At 46.3% G+C, this 20,554-nt stretch overlaps 1 protein-coding gene across 1 annotated transcript in view; it reads right to left on the bottom strand.

Moving 5' to 3' along the window:
• Positions 1-20,554, bottom strand: part of INTS9 (integrator complex subunit 9) — a 69,030-nt gene that overhangs the window by 18,264 nt on the left and 30,212 nt on the right. Inside the window, exons 9-10 of the mRNA XM_081188596.1 lie at positions 11,256-11,367; positions 2,127-2,307 (exon numbers count right to left, since the gene is read on the bottom strand). Coding sequence (XP_081044722.1) covers positions 2,127-2,307; positions 11,256-11,367 — 293 coding nt within the window. The remainder of the gene's footprint in view (positions 1-2,126; positions 2,308-11,255; positions 11,368-20,554) is intronic.

Raw genomic sequence — 20,554 nt, 5'->3', positions numbered from 1 at the left:
TGCCCTATCCTATAAAAAGCATCTATAAAAAAGCATTTTTCAGAATACAGTGGTACCTTGGTTCTAAACGCCTTGGTACTCAAACAACTGGATACTGGACTTTTTGTCAGACCGCCCCCAGAGGGTACGGTTGGGCCCTTATACCTCTAATATGCTTAAGACTAACACAGGAACACCACAGGGATGCGTACTCAGTCCGCTCCTTTATATTCTCTACACGTACGATTGTGTCGCTACTCACCCTAGTAATAGGGTTGTCAAATTTGCAGATGACACAACTGTGATTGGGCTCATCCCTGAAAGGGAGGGTGAAACGGATTATAGAGATGAGGTGGAGTGGTTGATAGAGTGGTGCAGAGCTAACAACTTGCTCATAAATACAAGGAAGACAAAGGAGCTTGTGGTGGACTTCAGGAGACAGAAGAGCAACGTCCAGCCACTTTTGATTGATGGGGTCTGTGTGGAGAGGGTAACAACGTTCAGATTTTTGGGCATTGAATTACAAGAGGATCTGTCCTGGAGTGTCAACACAAGGGGGCTTGTGAAGAAGGCACAGCAGAGACTGTACTTTTTGAGAATACTAAGGAAAAACCATCTTCCGCAGAAACTGCTGCTTGCCTTCTATCACTGTGCCATTGAGAGCGTGCTCACTTGTGGCTTATGTGTGTGGTACGGAAGCTGTACTGCCCAGGACAGGATGGGGTTGTGCAGGGTTGTTAAGGCAGCAGAGAGCATTGTTGGCTGCGCACTCTCCACCTTAGAGCAGATTTATGCCACAAGGTGCCATAGGAAGGCACTGGACATAGTAAAAGATCCATCGCATCCTGGTCACTGTCTCTTCGAGCTCCTGCCATCGGGACGGAGATACAGGACGATGAAGACAAGAACGAGTCGTCTTAAGAACAGCTTCTTCTCCAGAGCGATCTCGGCCCTGAATGGGAAGCCCGGACTTTGAAAGTCATCTAATCTCCCTTGCTGTATTATATTGTATTGTTTAATTAGTGTTTTTATGGAGCAGTCAAGTAATTTCGTTGTCCCCGAAGGGGGCAATGACAATAAAGATATTATTATTATTATTATTAAAAAACTTAGAACCAAAACACTGCCAACGCGGAAGTAAGTGTTCTGGCTTGCGAACATTTTCTGGAAGCCGAACATGCTCCATTTTGAGTGTTACACTTCCATTTTGAGTGTTACGCTGAGGTCTGTCTTTTTTCGCTATTTTGCATTTTTGTGCCTCTTTTTTGTGTGACTTTGTGGAACCCAGTTCAGCTACTGGTTGACTGATTGTGTGACTGCAGTACATTGTTTATTGCTTTCATTTTATGGATCAATGGTCTCGTTAGACAGCAAAATTCATGTTAAATTGCTGTTTTAGGGGTTGCTTTTAAAAGTCTGGAACGGATTAATCCATTTTGCATTACAGTCATACCTCGGGTTACAGATGCTTCAGGTTGCGTTTTTTCAGGTTACAGATGCGCCGAAAACCGGAAGTACCAGAATGGGTTACCTCCGGGTTTTGGCGGTTGTGCATGTCCAGAAGCGCTAAATCACGCTTTGCACATGCGCAGAAGCGCCAAATTGCAACCTGCGCGTGTGCAGATGCAGCGCTGCAGGTTGCGAACGTGCCTCCCACACGGATCACTACGGATCACTGGTGGTTCCCTCACTACGAGAAGCCAAGTTACAGGGAACCAGGCAGAGGGCCTTCTCGGTAGTGGCGCCTTCCCTGTGGAACGCCCTCCCACCAGATGTCAAAGAGAAAAATAACTACCAAACTTTTAGAAGACATCTGAAGGCAGCCCTGTTTAGGGAAGCTTTTAATGTTTAATAGGTTATTGTATTTTAGTGTTTTGTTGGAAGCCACCCAGAGTGGCTGGGGAAACCCAGCCAGATGGGCGGGGTATAAATAATAAATTATTATTATTATCACCTTCGCAACCTGAGTGTCCACTGTACTTTCTATGGGAAAGCGCAACTTGGTTTAGGAACGGACTTCTGAAATGGATTAAGTTTGAGAACCAAGGTACCACTGTAGTAGCTTTGCTCTCCCACCCTCTTTCTTCCTGTGTCGGAGGTACCCCTCCACCCAGCCATGGGGTACCTCTTTGCTGAAAAATACTTACCACTCGGCAAAGATCTGGGAGAACTCAAGGGAGCTGTTTGCCACTGGCGAGATGAAGTAGAAGGGGACGTTGGAGAGGCCGGCAGAGTCGATGTACTGGTACAGGCACTCGAGAAGGTCGTAGATCACGCCGGACGGGTAGCAGGGGACCAGGACGTTCCCCCCGTTCCGGACGGTCAAAGCTTAACAAAGAGCAAGGACATGTTTTTGAGTTAGTGAATAGGCAAGAGATAATAATAATAATAATAATAATAATAATAATAATAATAATAATAATAATAATTTTTATTTATACCCCGCCCTGCCCGGCCAGAGCCGGGCTTAGGGCGGCTAACACCAATAAAATCACAGTAAAACATAATGGGGAGGGGGAGAGACAAAAAACAAAAACCAATTTAAAATACGGGTTAAAATGCAATTTAAAATGCAGCCTCATTTTAAAAGTAACTCATAGATCAATACCATAAGGGGAGGGAAACATAAGGGTCAGAGTGAGTCCAAACCAAAGGCCAGGCGGAACAGCTCTGTCTTGCAGGCCCTGCAGAAAGATGTCAAGTCTCGCAGGGCCCTAGTCTCTTGTGACAGAGCGTTCCACCAAGTCGGGGCCAGTACTGAAAAGGCCCTGGCCCTAGTTGAGACCAATCTAACCACCTTGCAACTTGGGACCTCCAAAACGTTGTCATTTGTGGACCTTAAGGTCCTCCGGGGGACATACCAGGAGAGGCAGTCCCGTAGGTACGTGGACCTGAATAACTATTCAGTTTTTTTTTTTAATGGCGCTCAATGGTTCAGAGTACTGGCACCTCTCCATTTTTTTAACCAAAAAAGCATCTTGTACACTATGCTCACTGGGGATGATGGGAGTTGTAGTTCAAAACATCTGGAGAGCACCAGGTTGGTGAAGGCTGCTCTATAATATCCCCTGCCCCATTGTCTATGTTGCCCCCCCCCGACAAACTCATATCTTATTTCTTTAAAAAATGGGAAATGATATATGATGAAATGAAGAGGATGTTTAAAATTACCTTTGTAAAAACTTATGGAATATGCAGAAATGGCAAAACTTTCCATTAAATAAAATAATGGAAATGGTTTATTGAATATTTACAGATAAATTTTAAACAGATATAAACATTGGAAAGATTACTGTCACAACCTGCACTTTTATAAGGGCATATATTTAAAGAAGATGAATAAATGAGCAAATCATGTTAGTTAGGATATGCAGAAAATTTAAGGAACCGCAGAAAGAGGGGGATGGAAGTCAAGTTTTTAAATGTCAAAATGAATGTAAAATTAGTGAAATGTATAACACTAGTGAAACGTATAAACTTGAAAAGTATAAATAAATAAATAAAATATCAAAAGGGGGGTGATTTATTGATATTTTTTAACAATATTGCCAGCTTTGGGACATCTTCCCGTTGGCCTTCATATTAATAAGCCAAACTCCTGCATGGAATGCTTACAGCCGCAGGCAGCATTCAGAGGTGTGTTTAATAAGTAAAACTTAATAAATAAATAAGGGACGCGGGTGGCGCTGTGGGTTAAACCACAGAGCCTAGGACTTGCCGATCAGAAGGTCGGCGGTTTGAATCCCTGCGATGGGGTGATCTCCTGTTGCTCGGTCCCTGCTCCTGCCCACCTAGCAGTTCGAAAGCACCTCAAAGTGCAAGTTGATAAACGGCGTTTCCGTGCGCTGCTCTGGTTCGCCAGAAGCGGCTTAGTCATGCTGGCCACATGACCCGGAAGCTGTACGCCGGCTCCCTCGGCCAATAAAGGGAGATGAGCACCACAACCCCAGAGTTGGCCACAACTGGACCTAATGGTCAGGGGTCCCTTTACCTTTAATAAATAAATAAGTTAATAATAATAATAATAATAATAATAATAATAATTTTATTTATACCCCGCCCTCCCCGGCCAGAGCAGGGCTCAGGGCAGCTAACACCAATAAAATAAAATAAGAAAAATAAAACAAGGTTTACACGTCTAGGCGCTTGCAATTGCTCCAGTGTCCAAAACTGCTGCCATCACTTAGCCGGCCTTCACAATGGACTGGTTTCCATATTCCCTGGCAGCTTTCAATATCCTGGTCCTTCCTTACTTTTTCACTAGATCATTTTTCAAGATGGAGAGAGACCAGAACTGCACACAGAATTCCAAATGAGAATTCACAGCGGCAGAGATCTTCGCTGCTTCATTTGCAATTCCTTTTCCTTGCCTTTTTCCTAGAGTTGCCATATTTCAAGAGGTAAAAAGGAGGACACAAAATCCGAGCCCAAATTGCCAGAGCCAGAGTCTGACCCAAAGTAACCTGAGCACTTTTTTATTTTATTTTTTAAACCCCAACTCCAGGACATTTGCTCTAAAATGTAAAATACACTGGATGGGTATTTAGGACCTGCAAAAGAGGACACGTCCAGGAATTCCCGGTCGTATGGCAAGTTGGCAACCCTGTCTTTCAAAATGCTGCAATCGTCCTTTAAACAAAAAACACCTGCTCACTTTAAATTAAGCATTTGGAAATGCAATAAAAGGTGGGGGGGGGGGAACTGCATCTAAGCCTGGGGACAAATAAATAAATAAATGGATTTAGGTTGCTTGAATCCACTGGTTCGAGTCCTACTCTCCAGAGCAGGAGAAAACAAACATGTTCCCTCTTCCATGTGATGGCCTTTAAGATATTTGAAAATGCTCATCTGGTCTGTTCCAATGTGTTGTTGTTGTTTAGTCGTGCTCGACTCTTCGTGACCCCCTGGAGCAGGCACTCCTGTCTTCCACTGTCTCCCGCAGTTTGGTCAAACTCATGCTGGTAGCTTCGAGAACACTGTCCCACCATCTCATCCTCTGTCATCCCCTTCTCCTTGTGCCCTCCATCTTTCCCAACATCAGGGTCTTTTCCAGGGAGTCTTCTCTTCTCATGAGGTGGCCAAAGTCTTGGAGCCTCAGCTTCAGGATCTGTCCTTCCAGTGAGCACTCAGGGCTGATTTCCTTCAGAATGGAGAGGTTTGACCTTCTTGCAGTCCATGGGACTCTCAAGAGTCTCCTCCAGCACCATAATTCAAAAGCATCAATTCTTCGGCGATCAGCCTTCTTTATGGTCCAGCTCTCATTTCCATACATCACTACTGGGAAAACCATAGCTTTAAGTATATGGACCTTTGTTGGCAAGGTGATGTCTCTGCTTTTTAAGATGCTGTCTAGGTTTGTCACTGCTTTTCTCCCAAGCAGCAGGCGTCTTTTAATTTCGTGACTGCTGTCACCATCTGCAGTGATCATGGAGCCCAAGAAAGTAAAATCTGCCTCCATTTCTTCCCCTTCTATTTGCCAGGAGGTGATGGGCCCAGTGGCCATGATCTTAGGTTTTTTGATGCTGAGCTTCAGACCATATTTTGCGCTCTCCTCTTTCACCCTCATTAAAAGGTTCTTTAATTCCTCCTTACTTTCTGCCATCAAGGTTCCAATGTAGTCACATCCTTTTCCTGAAGAGGGCAGAAGAGCTCCAAGACATGAAAAAAAAAAAATGCAAGCTGGGAGCTTTTACAGCTCTGGCAGCAAAAGCAAGAGAAACTAGAAACATCCCTTGGGGAGAAAAATAAAATTCTGATACTCAGCGGGACATGGAGGCAGATCCTGAGAACCACGGAGGAAAAACCGGCAGAAAATGCTCTGTTCTTCTAAGGCTCTATAGCCAAGGTGGTGAGCTGCAGTTGTTCCTGAACTACAATTCCCAGCACCCCTGAACACTGGGTCATGCCAGGTGTGGCTGAAGGGAGTCCAGAAACACCTGGTGGGCACCACATTGTCTAAACCCTGGCTCTGAGGTGTGCGCTTACAAGGCCCTTTCCAGCAAACGATATAATCCAGACGACAACAGTGCCACTGTCAGAATGCCAACAGACGACTCGAGGAAGTGAGCCAAGTCACGCGGTGTGCATTAAATAGCCAAGGAAGCACAAATATACCGTATTTTTCGCTCTATAGGGCACACTTTTCCCCCTCCAAAAATGAAGGGGAAATGTGTGTGCGTCCTATGAAGCGAATGCAGGCTCCTTGGCTTCAGTGATAGCAACACGAAGCCTCCAAAGCGCAGAGGAAGAGCTCCCCCCGCGCTCCAGAGGCTTTGCGCTGCTTTTGCTGAAGCTGCCTGAAGCCCCCGGAGCGCAGCGGGAACTCCTGCTGCGCTCCGTGAGCTTCAGACAGCTATCCGCAAGCCTTCGGAGCGCAGCAGGAGTTCCTGAAGAGCGAGAGGGGTCGGTGCACACTGATTCCTCTTGCTCTCCAGGCTTCGCTTCACTGGAGAGGCGTTGCACAGTTTTCCCTCTCTGCGCAGCGCCCCTTCAGTGAAGCAGGAGGAGAAATGGAAGGGGCTCCGTTTCTCCTGCCGCTTCGCTGAAGGGGCGCTGAGCAGAGAGGGGGAGAATTCCTCTCCCCCCCCCGTTCTCCCCCTCCTATGGTCCGGTGCGTCCTATAGAGCGAAAAATACGGTGCCCTCTCAAGGGGTTCCAGGGTCGGAAATGACGTTGCAAGGAATTCAGCACCCAGGAAACTTTGTTATCAGCTTCCCGTCACAGAATCGGAAGGGGCCACGAGGGTCATCTAGTCCAACCCCTGGCAATGCAAGAATTTCTTGTCCAATGTGGGGCTCAAAGCCACAACCCTCTGACAGTGGGGGAGAACGTAGCCATGACAGACAGCCACTGATAGCCTTGCCCTTCCAAGGCACATTTTGAGCAGGATGCTAAGTGATGCTGTTCACACCCACGACATCATACAGCTCAACAATTAACAGCTTTTCCGATGGTGAAAATTAATTTGCTAGTTAATTCTAAATATGTAATAGCAGCTGTTGCTATGTTTCTCTATAAACCATCAAAGAGAGAGAGAGAGAGATTCATTTTGTAGATGTAAATTAAAGGGATATATGGTCACTTTAAGGTCTTGACAGACTAACCAATTCTCTGACCAAGTTGCGTTTAATAATTTTCTCCTGACCAATTGGGTCGAAGCGTATCGGGCCTTTGGCAAATTTTGTAGTCATCTATTAGTCATATAAGGATTTTGATCATGCTTTGGCAAGTCTATTTGTTATTATATCGTATTTGTAATCTGATCTATTTTGACTGGTGGCCTCTGACAAATTTTGTAGTCATCTATCGGTCGATATGGAGAGTTGGATCGGGCTTTGACCCGAATAGCAAAGTCAATTTGTTATTGTGCCATCTTTGTAATTTCATCTGCTTTGATTACATTTTCATCTTTTGACGCTGGATTAAAATTGTACTTCATCTTCCTATACTGTAGTATGTTAGAAGCATTTCACATTGTTTAAGTTTCTGAACCCACTTACGTCTTTAGGGTTTAGTTACATTGGCTGGGGCCAGAACATCCCCTTTTCTGTGCTGTGCATTTCATTGTCTTCACCAAAGTCCACAACAATCAGCAGGGAATGCAATTATTATATGCCAGTGGTTTTCAACCAGTGTGTCGTGGCATCCTGGGGTGCCTTGAATGATGGTCAGGGGGGTCGTGGGCAAAACTGGCCTCCGTCCCTCTTTCCTTCCCTCCCTCCTCTGGTGCCCTCTCATGTCTCTGCCTCCCCAAGGCTTGCACAGATTGAGGTTGAATCCTGACAAGACAGAAGTACTGTTTGTGGGGGGACAGGAGGCGGGTGGGTGTGGAGGACTCCCTGGTCCTGAATGGGGTAACTGTGCCCCTGAAGGACCAGGTGCGCAGCCTGGGAGTCATTTTGGACTCACAGCTGTCCATGGAGACGCAGGTCAACTCTGTGTCCAGGGCAGCTGAGCTCCATCTGGTATGCAGGATGAGACCCTACCTGCCCGTGGACTGTCTTGCCAGAGTGGTGCATGCTCTGGTTATCTCCCGCTTAGACTACTGCAATGCGCTCTACGTGGGGCAACCTTTGAAGGTGACCCAGAAACTACAACTAATCCAGAATGTGGCAGCTAGACTGGTGACTGGGAGCGGCCGCCGAGACCACATAACACCAGTCTTGAAAGACCTACGTTGGCTCCCAGTACGTTTCTGAGCACAATTCAAAGTGTTGGTGTTGACCTTTAAAGCCCTAAACGGCCTTGGTCCAGTATATCTGAAGGAACGCCTCCACCCCCATTGTTCTACCCAGACACTGAGGTCCAGTTCTGAGGGCCTTCTGGCAGTTCCCTCACTGCGAGAAGCCAAGTTACAGGGAACCAGGCAGAGGGCCTTCTCGGTAGTGGCACCCGCCCTGTGGAACGCCCTCCCAGGAGATGTCAAAGAGAACAACAACTACCGAACTTTTAGAAGATATCTGAAGGCAGCCCTGTTTAGGGAAGCTTTTAATGTTTGATGTATTACTGTATTTAATATTTGGTTGGAAGCTGCCCTGAGTGGCTGGGGAAGCCGAGCCAGATGGGCGGGGTATAAATAATAAATTATTATTATTATTATTGCACAGCTGTTTGTTGCAGCAGCCCTGGCTACAAGCTCCGCAGGCGAATGGTGGCGCTGGGGCTGGCTAGGGGGTGCTTCCCCGGCATCTGTGGGGCAGTGTGATGAGGCACCTCACTTTGGGGTGGAACCGCTCAGAGACCAGTGGCGGCAGCTGAATTTGCCCAGAAGAGAGGAGGCTGAGGGAACCCTCCACAAGGGAGAGTGTTCGAAAAAGGGTGAGGAGATGCTGCCTCTGCAGGCAAGGGGTGACATAACTAGGCTCCTGAGCCTCCCAGGGGGGTGCCTCAGAAAGAATGCAGTTGGTCAAGGGAGCTGTGGACCCAAAAAGGCTGAAAACCTCTGCTATATGCAAAGAGGGACAAGGGTCCAAAAAAAAAAAAAAAAAAACTATTAACTTAAATAAAAGTCTCAATTTAAACGGGAAAAATCCAATTTGGACCAGAAAAACTTGGGACAGCACTTAAAGCCATCCGGGGAAATACAAAATACCAAACAAAAATCCAAAGCTTAAAAGACAACATGCCTGTTTATAATAAAGGTAAAGGACCCCTGGGTGGTTAAGACCAGTCAAAGTCAATTCAGGCCGAGGAAGCCAGCGTTTGTCCACAGCTTTCCGGGTCATGTGGCCAGCATGACTAAACCGCTTCTGGCACAACGGGACATCATGATGAATGCAGAGAGCACGGAAATGCCATTTACCTTCCCGCCACAGTGGTACCTATTTATCTACTTGCACCAGTGTGCTTTCGAACTGCTAGGTTGGCAGGAGCAGGGACCGAGCAACAGGAGCTCACCCCGTCGCAGGGATTCAAACTGCCAACCTTCTGATCGGCAAGCCCAAGTGGCTCAGTGGTTTAGACCACAGCGCTACCTGCGTCCCTTTTACCTTACCTTATAATAGCAGCCTGATAAAAAGCCGAGGGTCACAATCCAACAAAATACCCAAGAGGGCTTAAAGCCATTGAAGCAGGATTCAATCAAACTGGTATTCAGAAGCACTGCTGCCTCCGATTGTGGCTAGTAGCCATCAAACGTCTTCTCCTCCTCCTCCATGAGTGGGTCTAATCCAATTTTAAAGCCATCGAGGCCTTGATGTTATTTTAGGGAAGAAAAGTACCTTATACAGAGGCAGGCCAATGGGTCTCCCCTGACTGGCAGCAGTTTTAGCCAGGGAGTCTTCCCTAGCCTTTGTCAAGTATAATTGTTTAATTGACAATGAAATGGAGAACGCCTGTGTGTATTGCTGGAAAGGTTTAACACGGGGAAATTCCACAGAGGTATACTAAGAGCTTCCTGCTAGCTAACCTGTGTGTGTTTAACCTTAGATCACATGAGAGGCTATTGAATGGCAAACTGGTCACCTTGAAAGGCTGGTGCCTTTGGCCTTTTGTTCTCAGGCTCTGAGACTCTCCTGAAGGGAGTCAATACAGATCTAGGCAAAATGGAGGCTGAAGGAAGATAGAGATCTATGCTTTTAGGTCTGTTTGAAATTATTTTTTATTTCTAATGTGATGAGCCCGTGCCGAACACCACAATATATTTATGGTGTAAATTTATCGTTTACTGGGTGTGTGTTTTTGCTTCTGTTTCGAAGAAAGCTCTGCAAGTGAAGTTTTGCATCAAACAAATGGGCCTAGACCATTTTTATTCCAAGAGGAGTCAGTTTATATGCATCCAATCATTTCAATGTTAATATCCACACCATAGATTGAATCCATCTATTGACGCCAGAGATTCTGCATGCAAAGCTTGCACTCTGCTACTGAGCTCTCTAGCTCCAAGCTTGGATCTAGGGAGGGGAGCCCAGGACTGATCCTAACTTCATGCAGAGATCCTGGACAAGGTCAGTGCCAAGGGGAAGGTTAGGGCCTTCATGGAATGTAGAGCTGGAAGGGACCCAAAGGGTCACTTAGGCCAATCCCTGGCACTGTCCTAACAACCACCATTTCTGGCTTGGCTGTCAGTAGCAGCTACATGGAATCAGCTGGCCATTTATTCCTGCACTGCAGGGGGTTGGACTAGATGACCGCTGGTGTCCCTTCCAACTCCACCATTCTATGATTCCATGTAAGGCCAGACCAAGCTTGTGGGCTACGCTGCCTCCGCCTTGCGCAGGCTTTTGGGTCACCAGGTGTTGGCAACGACTGCGCCTTTCGAGAAACGGGAGGCCGACTTTTAACAAAGCACACACGAAGATGTTAAACTGGCCGAGAGGCAGCCAGGAAGCGGCAGGGCCACCTGTCGATGGGAGAGCCTTGTCAAAACACAAACCGCTGGCAAGGAAGCCACCCACTTAGCGAGCCAAGGAGAGCAGGCGATTCAATCTCATTATGCCTGTTCTGTTCCAAGACTGGGTGTCGTCTCCAGCCGCCTTCCATAAGGTACAACTTGCATCTCTCAAAAGCACTTACTGTATTAATGAGGGAGGCAAAGGCACATCGTAAAAAATCTCAACTGCTAGTTTTATGCCAGGGAGAGGGAGAGAGGGAGTCAAGCAGTTACTTCTGTTCCGGGAAACTCGTAGCGATTTCCCACATGGGGTTATGAGTCAGATTATAAAGCAAGCAGAGGCAAAAGAACCCCAACCCAACCCAATCAGCAACAACACGGCCATCGATGCCACACACACACACAGACACACACACACAGACACCCATAACCACGGCCACCTTACCAAGGTTACTGCAGAATTCTCCCACCATGCCGTCGGGATTTGCGGTGGGAATCTGGGTGAGGCCGGTCAGGATGAGGACATCGCTGTTTTTCAGGGAAGCTTGGTCCATGGGCTGAAAGGGAAGGTCCAAGAGGCAGAGCTCGTTTATTTATTTATTATTAGTCACCCGATTCTAAACCAAAAATAGACTCCGGGCATCTTGCAAAGAGGACAAAAGTGCAGAGTTAGAGGCATCGCAATTCTCAATGCACACAGAAGATGATGGAGCAGCTCAAATGGGTGTTTCTCGCCCAGCATCCTTTTCTCACAGGGACCAACCAGATCCTTAATGGGACTAAAGGTAAAGGTAAAGGGATCCCTGACCGTTAGATCCAGTTGTGGCCGACTCTGGGGTTGCGGCGCTCATCTCGCTTTACTGGCCGAGGGAGCCGACGTACAGCTTCCGGGTCATGTGGCCAGCATGACTAAGCCGCTTCTGGCAAACCAGAGCAGCAAAGGGAAATGCCGTTTACCTTCCCGCTGGAGCGGTACCTATTTATCTACTTGCACTTTGACGTGCTTTTGAACTGCTAGGTTGGCAGGAGCAGGGACCGAGCGATGGGAGCTCACCCCGTTGCAGGGATTCGAACCGCCGACCTTCTAATCAGCAAGTCCTAGGCTCTGTGGTTTAACCCACAGCACCACCTGCATCCCTCCTTAATGGGACTAGAGAAGTGCAATACCAGTCTCCCATTCTATAATACTAATATAACAATAATTTATTATTTTCACCCCGCCCATCTGGCTGGGTTTCCCCAGCCACTCTGGATGACTCCCAACAGAATATTAAAAACACAATAAAATGTCAAACATTAAAAACTTCCCTAAACAGGCTGCATTCAGATGTCTTCTAAAAGTCAGATAGTTGTTTATCTCCTTGACATCTGATGGGAGGGCGTTCCACAGGGTGGGTGCCACCACCAAGAAGGCCCTCTGCCTGGTTCCCTGTGTGTTGAAGACGGAGCTGTTCCACCAGGCCTTTGGCCAAGGCACAGTCTGACCCTCTCCTTCTGTAATCCTCATAGCACTTTAGCCCAATGGTTGCCATTCATTTGATTTTGATTTGATTTTAGAATGAATTGATTTTAGAATGTATTTCAATAAATACATCCTGTATTAATTAATACATCCTGGATCAAGGCATCCGGATCAAATTTGCAGATGACACCAAACTGGGAGGGGTGGCTAACACCCCAGAGGACAGGATCACACTTCAAAACGACCTTGACAGATTAGAGAACTGGGCCAAAACAAACAAGATGAACTTTAACAGGGAGTAATGTAAAGTATTGCACTTGGGCAAAAAAAACGAGAGGCACAAATACAAGATGGGTGACACCTGGCTTGAGAGCAGTACATGTGAAAAGGATCTAGGAGTCTTGGTTGACCACAAACTTGACATGAGCCAACAGTGTGACGCGGCAGCTAAAAAAGCCAATGCAATTCTAGGCTGCATCAATAGGAGTATAGCATCTAGATCAAGGGAAGTACCACTGTATTCTGCTCTGGTCAGACCTCACCTGGAGTACTGGGTCCAGTTCTGGGCACCACAGTTCAAGAAGGACACTGACAAACTGGAACGTGTCCAGAGGAGGGCAACCAAAATGGTCAAAGGCCTGGAAACGATGCCTTATGAGGAACGGCTAAGGGAGCTGGGCATGTTTAGCCTGGAGAAGAGGAGGTTAAGGGGTGATATGATAGCCATGTTCAAATATATAAAAGGATGTCACATAGAGGAGGGAGAAAGGTTGTTTTCTGCTGCTCCAGAGAAGCGGACACGGAGCAATGGATCCCAACTACAAGAAAGAAGATTCCACCTAAACATGAGGAAGAACTTCCTGACAGTAAGAGCTGTTTGACAGTGGAATTTGCTGCCAAGGAGTGTGGTGGAGTCTCCTTCTTTGGAGGTCTTTAAGCAGAGGCTTGACAACCATATGTCAGGAGTGCTCTGATGGTGTTTCCTGCTTGGCAGGGGGTTGGACTCGATGGCCCTTGTGGTCTATTCCAACTCTATGATTCTATGATTGTGATTTTATGTAAATTGTGTTATTTTTACTGTTGTTAGCCGCTCTGAGCCCGGCATTGGCTGGGGAGGGCGGGATATAAATTATTATTATTAATAATTATTATTATTATTATTAGCACATAGGCCTTGACAAATTGGGAAAGGAGTACGGCAATAATAAATTATTATTATTATTAATTATTATTATTATTATTAGCACATAGGCCTTGACAAATTGGGAAAGGAGTACGGCAAGGCTGTATATTGTCTCCCTGCTTATTTAACTTATATGCAGAATGCATCATGCGAAAGGCTGGGCTGGATGAATCCCAAGCTGGAATTAAGATTGCCGGAAGAAATATCAACAACATCAGATATGCAGATGACACAACCTTGATGGCAGAAAGTGAAGAGGAATTAAAGAACCTTTTAATGAGGGTGAAAGAGGAGAGCGCAAAATATGGTCTGAAGCTCAACATCAAAAAAACGAAGATCATGGCCACTGGGCCCATCACCTCCTGGCAAATAGAAGGGGAAGAAATGGAGGCAGTGAGAGATTTTACCTTCTTGGGCTCCATGATCAGTGCAGATGGTGACAGCAGTCACAAAATTAAAAGACGCCTGATCCTTGGGAGAAAGGCGATGGCAAACCTAGACAACATCTTAAAAAGCAGAGACATCACCTTGCCAACAAAGGTCCGTATAGTAAAAGCCATGGTTTTCCCAGTAGTGATGTGTGGAAGTGAGAGCTGGACCATAAAGAAGGCTGATCGCCGAAGAATTGATGCTTTTGAATTATGGTGCTGGAGGAGACTCTTGAGAGTCCCATGGACTGCAAGAAGATCAAACGTATCCATTCTGAAGGAAATCAGCCCTGAGTGCTCACTGGAAGGACAGATCCTGAAGCTGAGGCTCCAATACTTTGGCCACCTCATGAGAACAGAAGACTCCCTGGAAAAGACCCTGATGTTGGGAAAGATGGAGGGCACAAGGAGAAGGGGACGACAGAGAATGAGATGGTTGGATGGTGTTCTTGAAGCTACCAGCATGAGTTTGATCAAACTGCGGGAGGCAGTGGAGGACAGAAGTGCCTGGCGTGCTCTGGTCCATGGGGTCACGAAGAGTCGGACACGACTAAACGACTAAACAACAGGCCTTGACAAGCCTGCCAGCAGTGGGTTGGGCTAGATGACCCTGGGACCCCTTCCAACTCTACAGTTCTATGAGTCTCAGCCATCACAGTTCACCAAACGCCTGGGGGAAAGGGGAAAGTCTTGGCCAGGTGTAAGGCGGGTCTTCACTGCGGAGAGTGCTCCATATCTGGGGGGCTACATTGAAAAAGACCGTCTCTTGTGCTAAATCTGCTCCAGAAACATAATCAACTGCATGCTCATAGGCACAGCCCGTTTGTTTAATTTTGGCACAAAAACCCCTGTTACCTCTATAATAAAATATATTTTATTCCCCTTCCTTTCCTCCCCATTTTATGAAGATTACCCGCTCTGGGACCCCACAGCTGATTCTCCCGTGGTCTCCTCGCTAGCCCAAACAGGACTAATTTAGCCAGCTAGCCCTGGTGATCATCTAATGTTTATTGGATGGATATCCCACCCAAATTGATTTTTGAATTCTGAATTTATTGTTATTCACGTTTTATACTGTATTTTATGCTGTTTTTTGGTTGCATCAATTAAGTGTTTTAAATTTGTTGTTAGCCGCCCTGAGTCCGGTTTTCTGAACCGGGAAGGCCGGGGTATAAATAATTAAAAACTAATAATAATAATAATAATAATAATAATAATAATAATAATAATAATTACTGCCCTTCATCTGAACCTCACAGGGTGGTTTACAGTATAAAAACGCAAAAATAATACCACAGCCACTCAACAGCACAGGGGCAGAAAAATAAAGACTCTTGGCTCAGGAAAGAAAGCCTGACTTTGACAGCTGCAGGGAGGTTGAAGGGAAAGCCGATCAGAAGTTTGGCCCAAAGTCTTTCAAAGTTATCCTCTGTGCAGCAGCCCCAGTGAATCAATGCCAGCCCCTCTCGACTCAAACGGAAGATGAAATTATGACTATTGAATACCGGCATAATCATTACATATATTTTCCACGGGCAGGTTCAATATTACTTTTACTGTCTTATTGGCATTTTCGGATGACAGGCATTTCATTTGTCTGTGTTGGGTTTTTTTTTTGAAAGCTCGCTCAGAGGTCTCTCTCTCTCTCTCTCTCCACTCCCAGCTACACTGGTTCTCTAGTCTTCCTTAGAAACACAAGAGTTGTAGGGTTGGAAGGGCATCCCCATGGTCATCTAGTCCAACCTCGTGACACAGGAACCGCAGCTGAAGAATCCCCTTGCGCTAGGCTTCTTCCCGCAGCAGAACGTGGAAACTTGAGCCTAGAAGGCTTTTCAAAACAAGAACCAGACATATTTGCGGTGATGGAGACATCTGGATTGCGTCCTTCGACTCTGATATTGCCTTTTCCTTGTCTGGGTGGAGACTAGACTCTGTTTTTGCATTTCTATCCCAACTTTTTTCCTCCACGGAGTTCAAAGTGGCTTGCTCCCTCATTTACGGTAATTCCCTGTGAGGTAGGTTAGGCTAAGGGCCAGCACAACTGTCCCTAAGGTCAGCCAGCGAGATTTGTAGCCAAGCGGGGAATTCGAACCCTGGTCTCCCGGGTCCTAGTCCGGGACTCTAACCACTGTTCAACTGCTGTCTCTCTTATAGACACTGGCCAGCTCTAGAAAGGCAAAACCTACCCCCCCATTGCTGGTACAGATGCAAGCAGGTGGAGAACACTCTATGAAAAAGAGAAGAGGCAGAATCGGTTTGGATGCCCCAACCGCTCTGCCAAATCACACCTTTTGCCCTAAAAGAAATAAACCCAAGGGCAAAAACTGGGCACGACTCCTTTCCTTAGTCTGCCGCTGGTGGGGATTGTAGCTCAGAGTTCTGCCTGCCGAATCCATCAGCCCTCCAAAGATGTAGCTGTCTTTCTAGGGGGGGGGGCGTGGAGGGAAATTATGGATCTTGTGAGAATTAATTTACTGGAAATTACATCTATAGCACTTTGAAGAGTTTGCCCTTAGACAAGCGGGGTGGACGAGTTGGCAGCCAGTTAAGCCATCATCCCTTCGAGAAAAAAGATAATTCAAGGGGCGATATAGATGTAGCCTGGAAGCTGCCTTCAGATATTGCGGAGTTGAAATATGTGGCGTTTGAATAATAAATAAAAAAGGGGGAGAGAAGGGAAGCGGGTGCAGAGAATCTGTGGGGCTTTCATAGGAGCCTTAAACTGGGAAGGCAATTGCATTATTAATATCTGGCCTGTTATTAATATGCAACAGGTTGTTTTTCTTAATGAAAAAGCAGGACCCATACTCTCTTTTTTGACATTTTGCAATGGGCTCAGGTTACATCAAAAGGATTACATTAAAAGGTTTTAAAAGGACTCCTTGAGAAGCTAGTGGACTCTCCTTCCTTGCAGAAGTTGGAAGGCCATGTCTCACTTGAGAGCCAGTGTGGTGTAGTGGTTAAGAGCGGTGGACTCGTAATCTGGTGAACCGGGTTCGCTTCCCCGCTCCTCCACATGCAGCTGCTGGGTGACCTTGGGCTAGTCATGCTTCTCTGAAGTCTCTCAGCCCCACTCACCTCACAGAGTGTTTGTTGTGGGGGAGGAAGGGAAAGGAGAATGTTAGCTGCTTTGAGACTCCTTCGGGTAGTGATAAAGCGGGATATAAAATCCAAACTCTTCTTCTTCTTCTTCAGGGATGCTTTAGCTGTGATTCCTGCATGGCTGGGGGTTAGACTAGATGACTCTGGGGTCCCCTACAACTCTACAATTCCACATTTCTATGATTCAGTAACATTATAATGATACAGGACTTCCGGGTTGGCGCGATCTGGAAATGGCGGATTCCCTCCGAGCTGCGGAGGGAATCGGCTCAACTGAGGACGGGTCTTGCCGTGCTGGCGACGCGGGGACCCTCAAAAACTGCAGGCGCTGAAGCCTGCGGACTGAAGACTCGGTGGGCACCTTAAGCGCCCCCTCCGATTCACGAAGAGCCTTTTTAAAGGCTGCGGAGAGGATACGGAGGGTGGCGTGGTGCTGAGAGTCGATCGCTACCTCGGTTGAGCGAAGCCGCGAGCCATGACTGGAGAGCGCTGATTCCCTTCCTTGAAATTCGGACTGAAAAGAATAACCCGTGAGTAAAACGGAATTGGACTTTATGAATATTATCCTGTGAATTTGAGACGACCAGGGGGAGTGCTAAAAGGAAGTCCGCACCCCCCCTTCTTGCAGACGATCTAAAGCAACGATATAAGAACTAAGCTGGAGTGCCTACCCTTTGTGGGGTGAGTAAAAGACATTAACTTCCAAGATTTGGCAAAAAGAAATTTTGAGCTGGAGAGTGGAGTGTTGGAAGTTTTCTTTCAGTTGTAAACAACCCCCCCCCCCTTCCGGGCCCGGGAGCGTCCTGCTTTTGAGCTTGTGAAAGAGGTGCGGAGTTTGACAGCTGTCAAAGCTGTCAAACGGACAGTTTAAGTGGAAAAATTGCTATTTAAGTTCCCTCTGGATTAAAATGAGTTGCAATTTGAGTTAAAATTGTTGGAAACAAAGTAACAACAATAAGTTGGAGGATTGTTGGAGAAAGATTACCAAGTAACCAGATTCCCTCTAGGGGGTATTCTGTGAAATTACAATGGCTGTGGACGGAAAGTTACTAGTGGAAATCGAAAGAATGTTTCATCTGGTGGGAGTCTTACAAGAGCAGAGTCTGGCTATGAATAAACAACTTATGACCTTGACTTCTGGAACAAGCAGCTCTGCTGAATGTATTGAGGACCTGGATGAGAAAGATTCCACAGCTGAATTGGAAATGATATCTAAAGAAGTGGAAGAGACTAAACAAGAAAAAGAGAAAGTAAAGTTGGAAAGTACCAACCAGGAGCTGACATCTGTGGAATATAAACAAGGAGACTTTTGGATTACATCTAACACAAATCTGCGAAAGATGCAAAAGATGAAGGAGGAGGCCCCGGGAGTTTATGCAATACAGGAATTTAAAATAAAGAAATATGATGGGGGCCTCCACTTTGACTTTGACTCTGAAGATGCAGATTTTGTGGAAATCTTCCAGCAGCTGTTTCCAAATGTTCTTGTGGGAAGAGAATATGGTTGGATGGTGACAGAACTTTTTCGAGATTTGACGACCGACATAAAGGATTACCAACAAGACCGGCGGAGAGGGACTGAAAGAGACTTGAAAGCCTTGGACGTGAGGAACCCAGGCTAAGAACTGATATTTTGGATATGTATTGGGAAGGGACGAAAACCGGGGATGGGAGGGAGGGAAGAATAGAATTGTAAAAACACTCAAGACCTTTGGGTTTAGTTAATATGACTTTTATTTAAGACAAATTGGGAAATCAATGGAAGAGAACTTGAGTCCAACTTAGAAAAAATTTACTTTTCTTTATAAAAGAGGTAATTTTAAGATGATTAAGAAGAGAAATACCAATTTGCTGACACAATTTTGGGAATGGGGATGCATGAAGGGGGGTGGGGGGAAGTCAGGGAACAAGGTTAGGAAAGTAGGATTTTCTGAAATTATACATGTTTTTGTCTTTTGTCTTTTTTTGTGTGTATTTGTCTCTATAAAAGGTGAAAAACCAATAAAAATTTCTATAAAAAAAAACAAACCATTATAATGATACAAGGCTGGATCCCAGGAACTAAAGCAGAATTTCCCTCACAGAGCAGGCCTGTGATTCCTGCATTGTAAGGGGTTGGACTAAGATCACGGCCACTGGTCCCATCACCTCCTGGCAAATAGAAGGGGAAGAAATGGAGGCAGTGAGAGACTTTACTTTCTTGGGCTCCATGATCACTGAAGATGGTGACAGCAGTCACGAAATTAAAAGACACCTGCTTCTTGGGAGAAAAGCAATGACAAACCTAGACAGCATCTTAAAAAGCAGAGACATCACCTTGCCAACAAAGGCCTGTATAGTTAAAGCCATGGTTTTCCCAGTAGTGATGGATGGAAGTGAGAGCTGGACCATAAAGAAGGCTGATCGCAAGAATTGATGCTTTTGAATTATGGTGCTGGAGGAGACTCTTGAGAGTCCCATGGACTGCAAGAAGATCAAACCGATCCATTCTGAAGGAAATCAGCCCTGAGTGCTCACTGGAAGGACAGATCCTGAAGCTGAGGCTACAATACCTTGGCCACTTCATGAGAAGAGAAGACTCCCTGGAAAAGACCCTGATGTTGGGAAAGATGGAGGGCACAAGGAGAAGGGGACGACAGAGGACGAGATGGTGGGACAGTGTTCTCAAAGCTACCAGCATGAGTTTGACCAAACTGCGGGAGGCAGTGGAAGACAGGAGGGCCTGGCGTGCTCTGCTCCATGGGGTCACGAAGAGTCGGAAACGACTAAACGACTAAACAACAACAAAGGGGTTGGACTGGATGACCTTATGGGTTCCCTCCAGCTGTACAACTCTCCGACTCTAGGAGTTTCTTGCCCCTGCCTCTTCTGCTGCAGGAGCTCCTGATGGATGTGGGAAAGACAACGTGTGCTGCTTTCTTGAAGAGGGAGAGGGAATGTGATGCCTGCTTTGCAAAGTGCTGCGTCTGCCTCAGCTCGTAGCAGACGGCCGGTGCCGGATTTACATATAAGCTAAACAAGTTATAGCTTACTCTCTTGGTCCTTACTCTCTTGGGGACCCCCAAAAAAAATTAAAGGAAAAAACCTGGATGTACATTTCCAAAATGTAAGATAAAAAAATAAAAATAAAACCTACATACAGCAACAGTGTTTTGTGTTGTGTAGGCTCCTATGATGTAGGTTATGGGTAGGCAAACTAAGGCCTGGGTGCTGGATCTGGCCCAATCGCCTTCTAAATCTGGACCGCGGATGGTCCAGGAATCAGCATGCTTTTACATGAGTAGAATGTGTGCTTTTATATAAAATGCATCTCTGGGTTGTTTGTGGGGCATAGGAATTCATTCATCCCCCCCCCCCCAATATAGTCCGGCCCATAGCTGTCAACTTTTCCCTTTTCTTGCGAGGAATCCTATTCGGAATAAGGGAATTTCCCTTTAAAAAATGGGAAAGTTGACAGCTATGGTCCGGCCCCTCCACAAGGTCTGAGGGACAGTGGACCGGCCCCCTGCTGAAAAAGTTTGCTGACCCCTGATGTAAGTTGCACGAGATGGAGGAGCTGTGGAGTCGCG

Source organism: Podarcis bocagei (genome assembly GCF_964188305.1).
Source record: "Podarcis bocagei genome assembly, chromosome: 3".
Lineage (NCBI taxonomy): Eukaryota > Metazoa > Chordata > Lepidosauria > Squamata > Lacertidae > Podarcis > Podarcis bocagei.
Note: the sequence above shows the minus strand (reverse complement) of the source record. Positions and strands in the feature narration are given on the sequence as shown.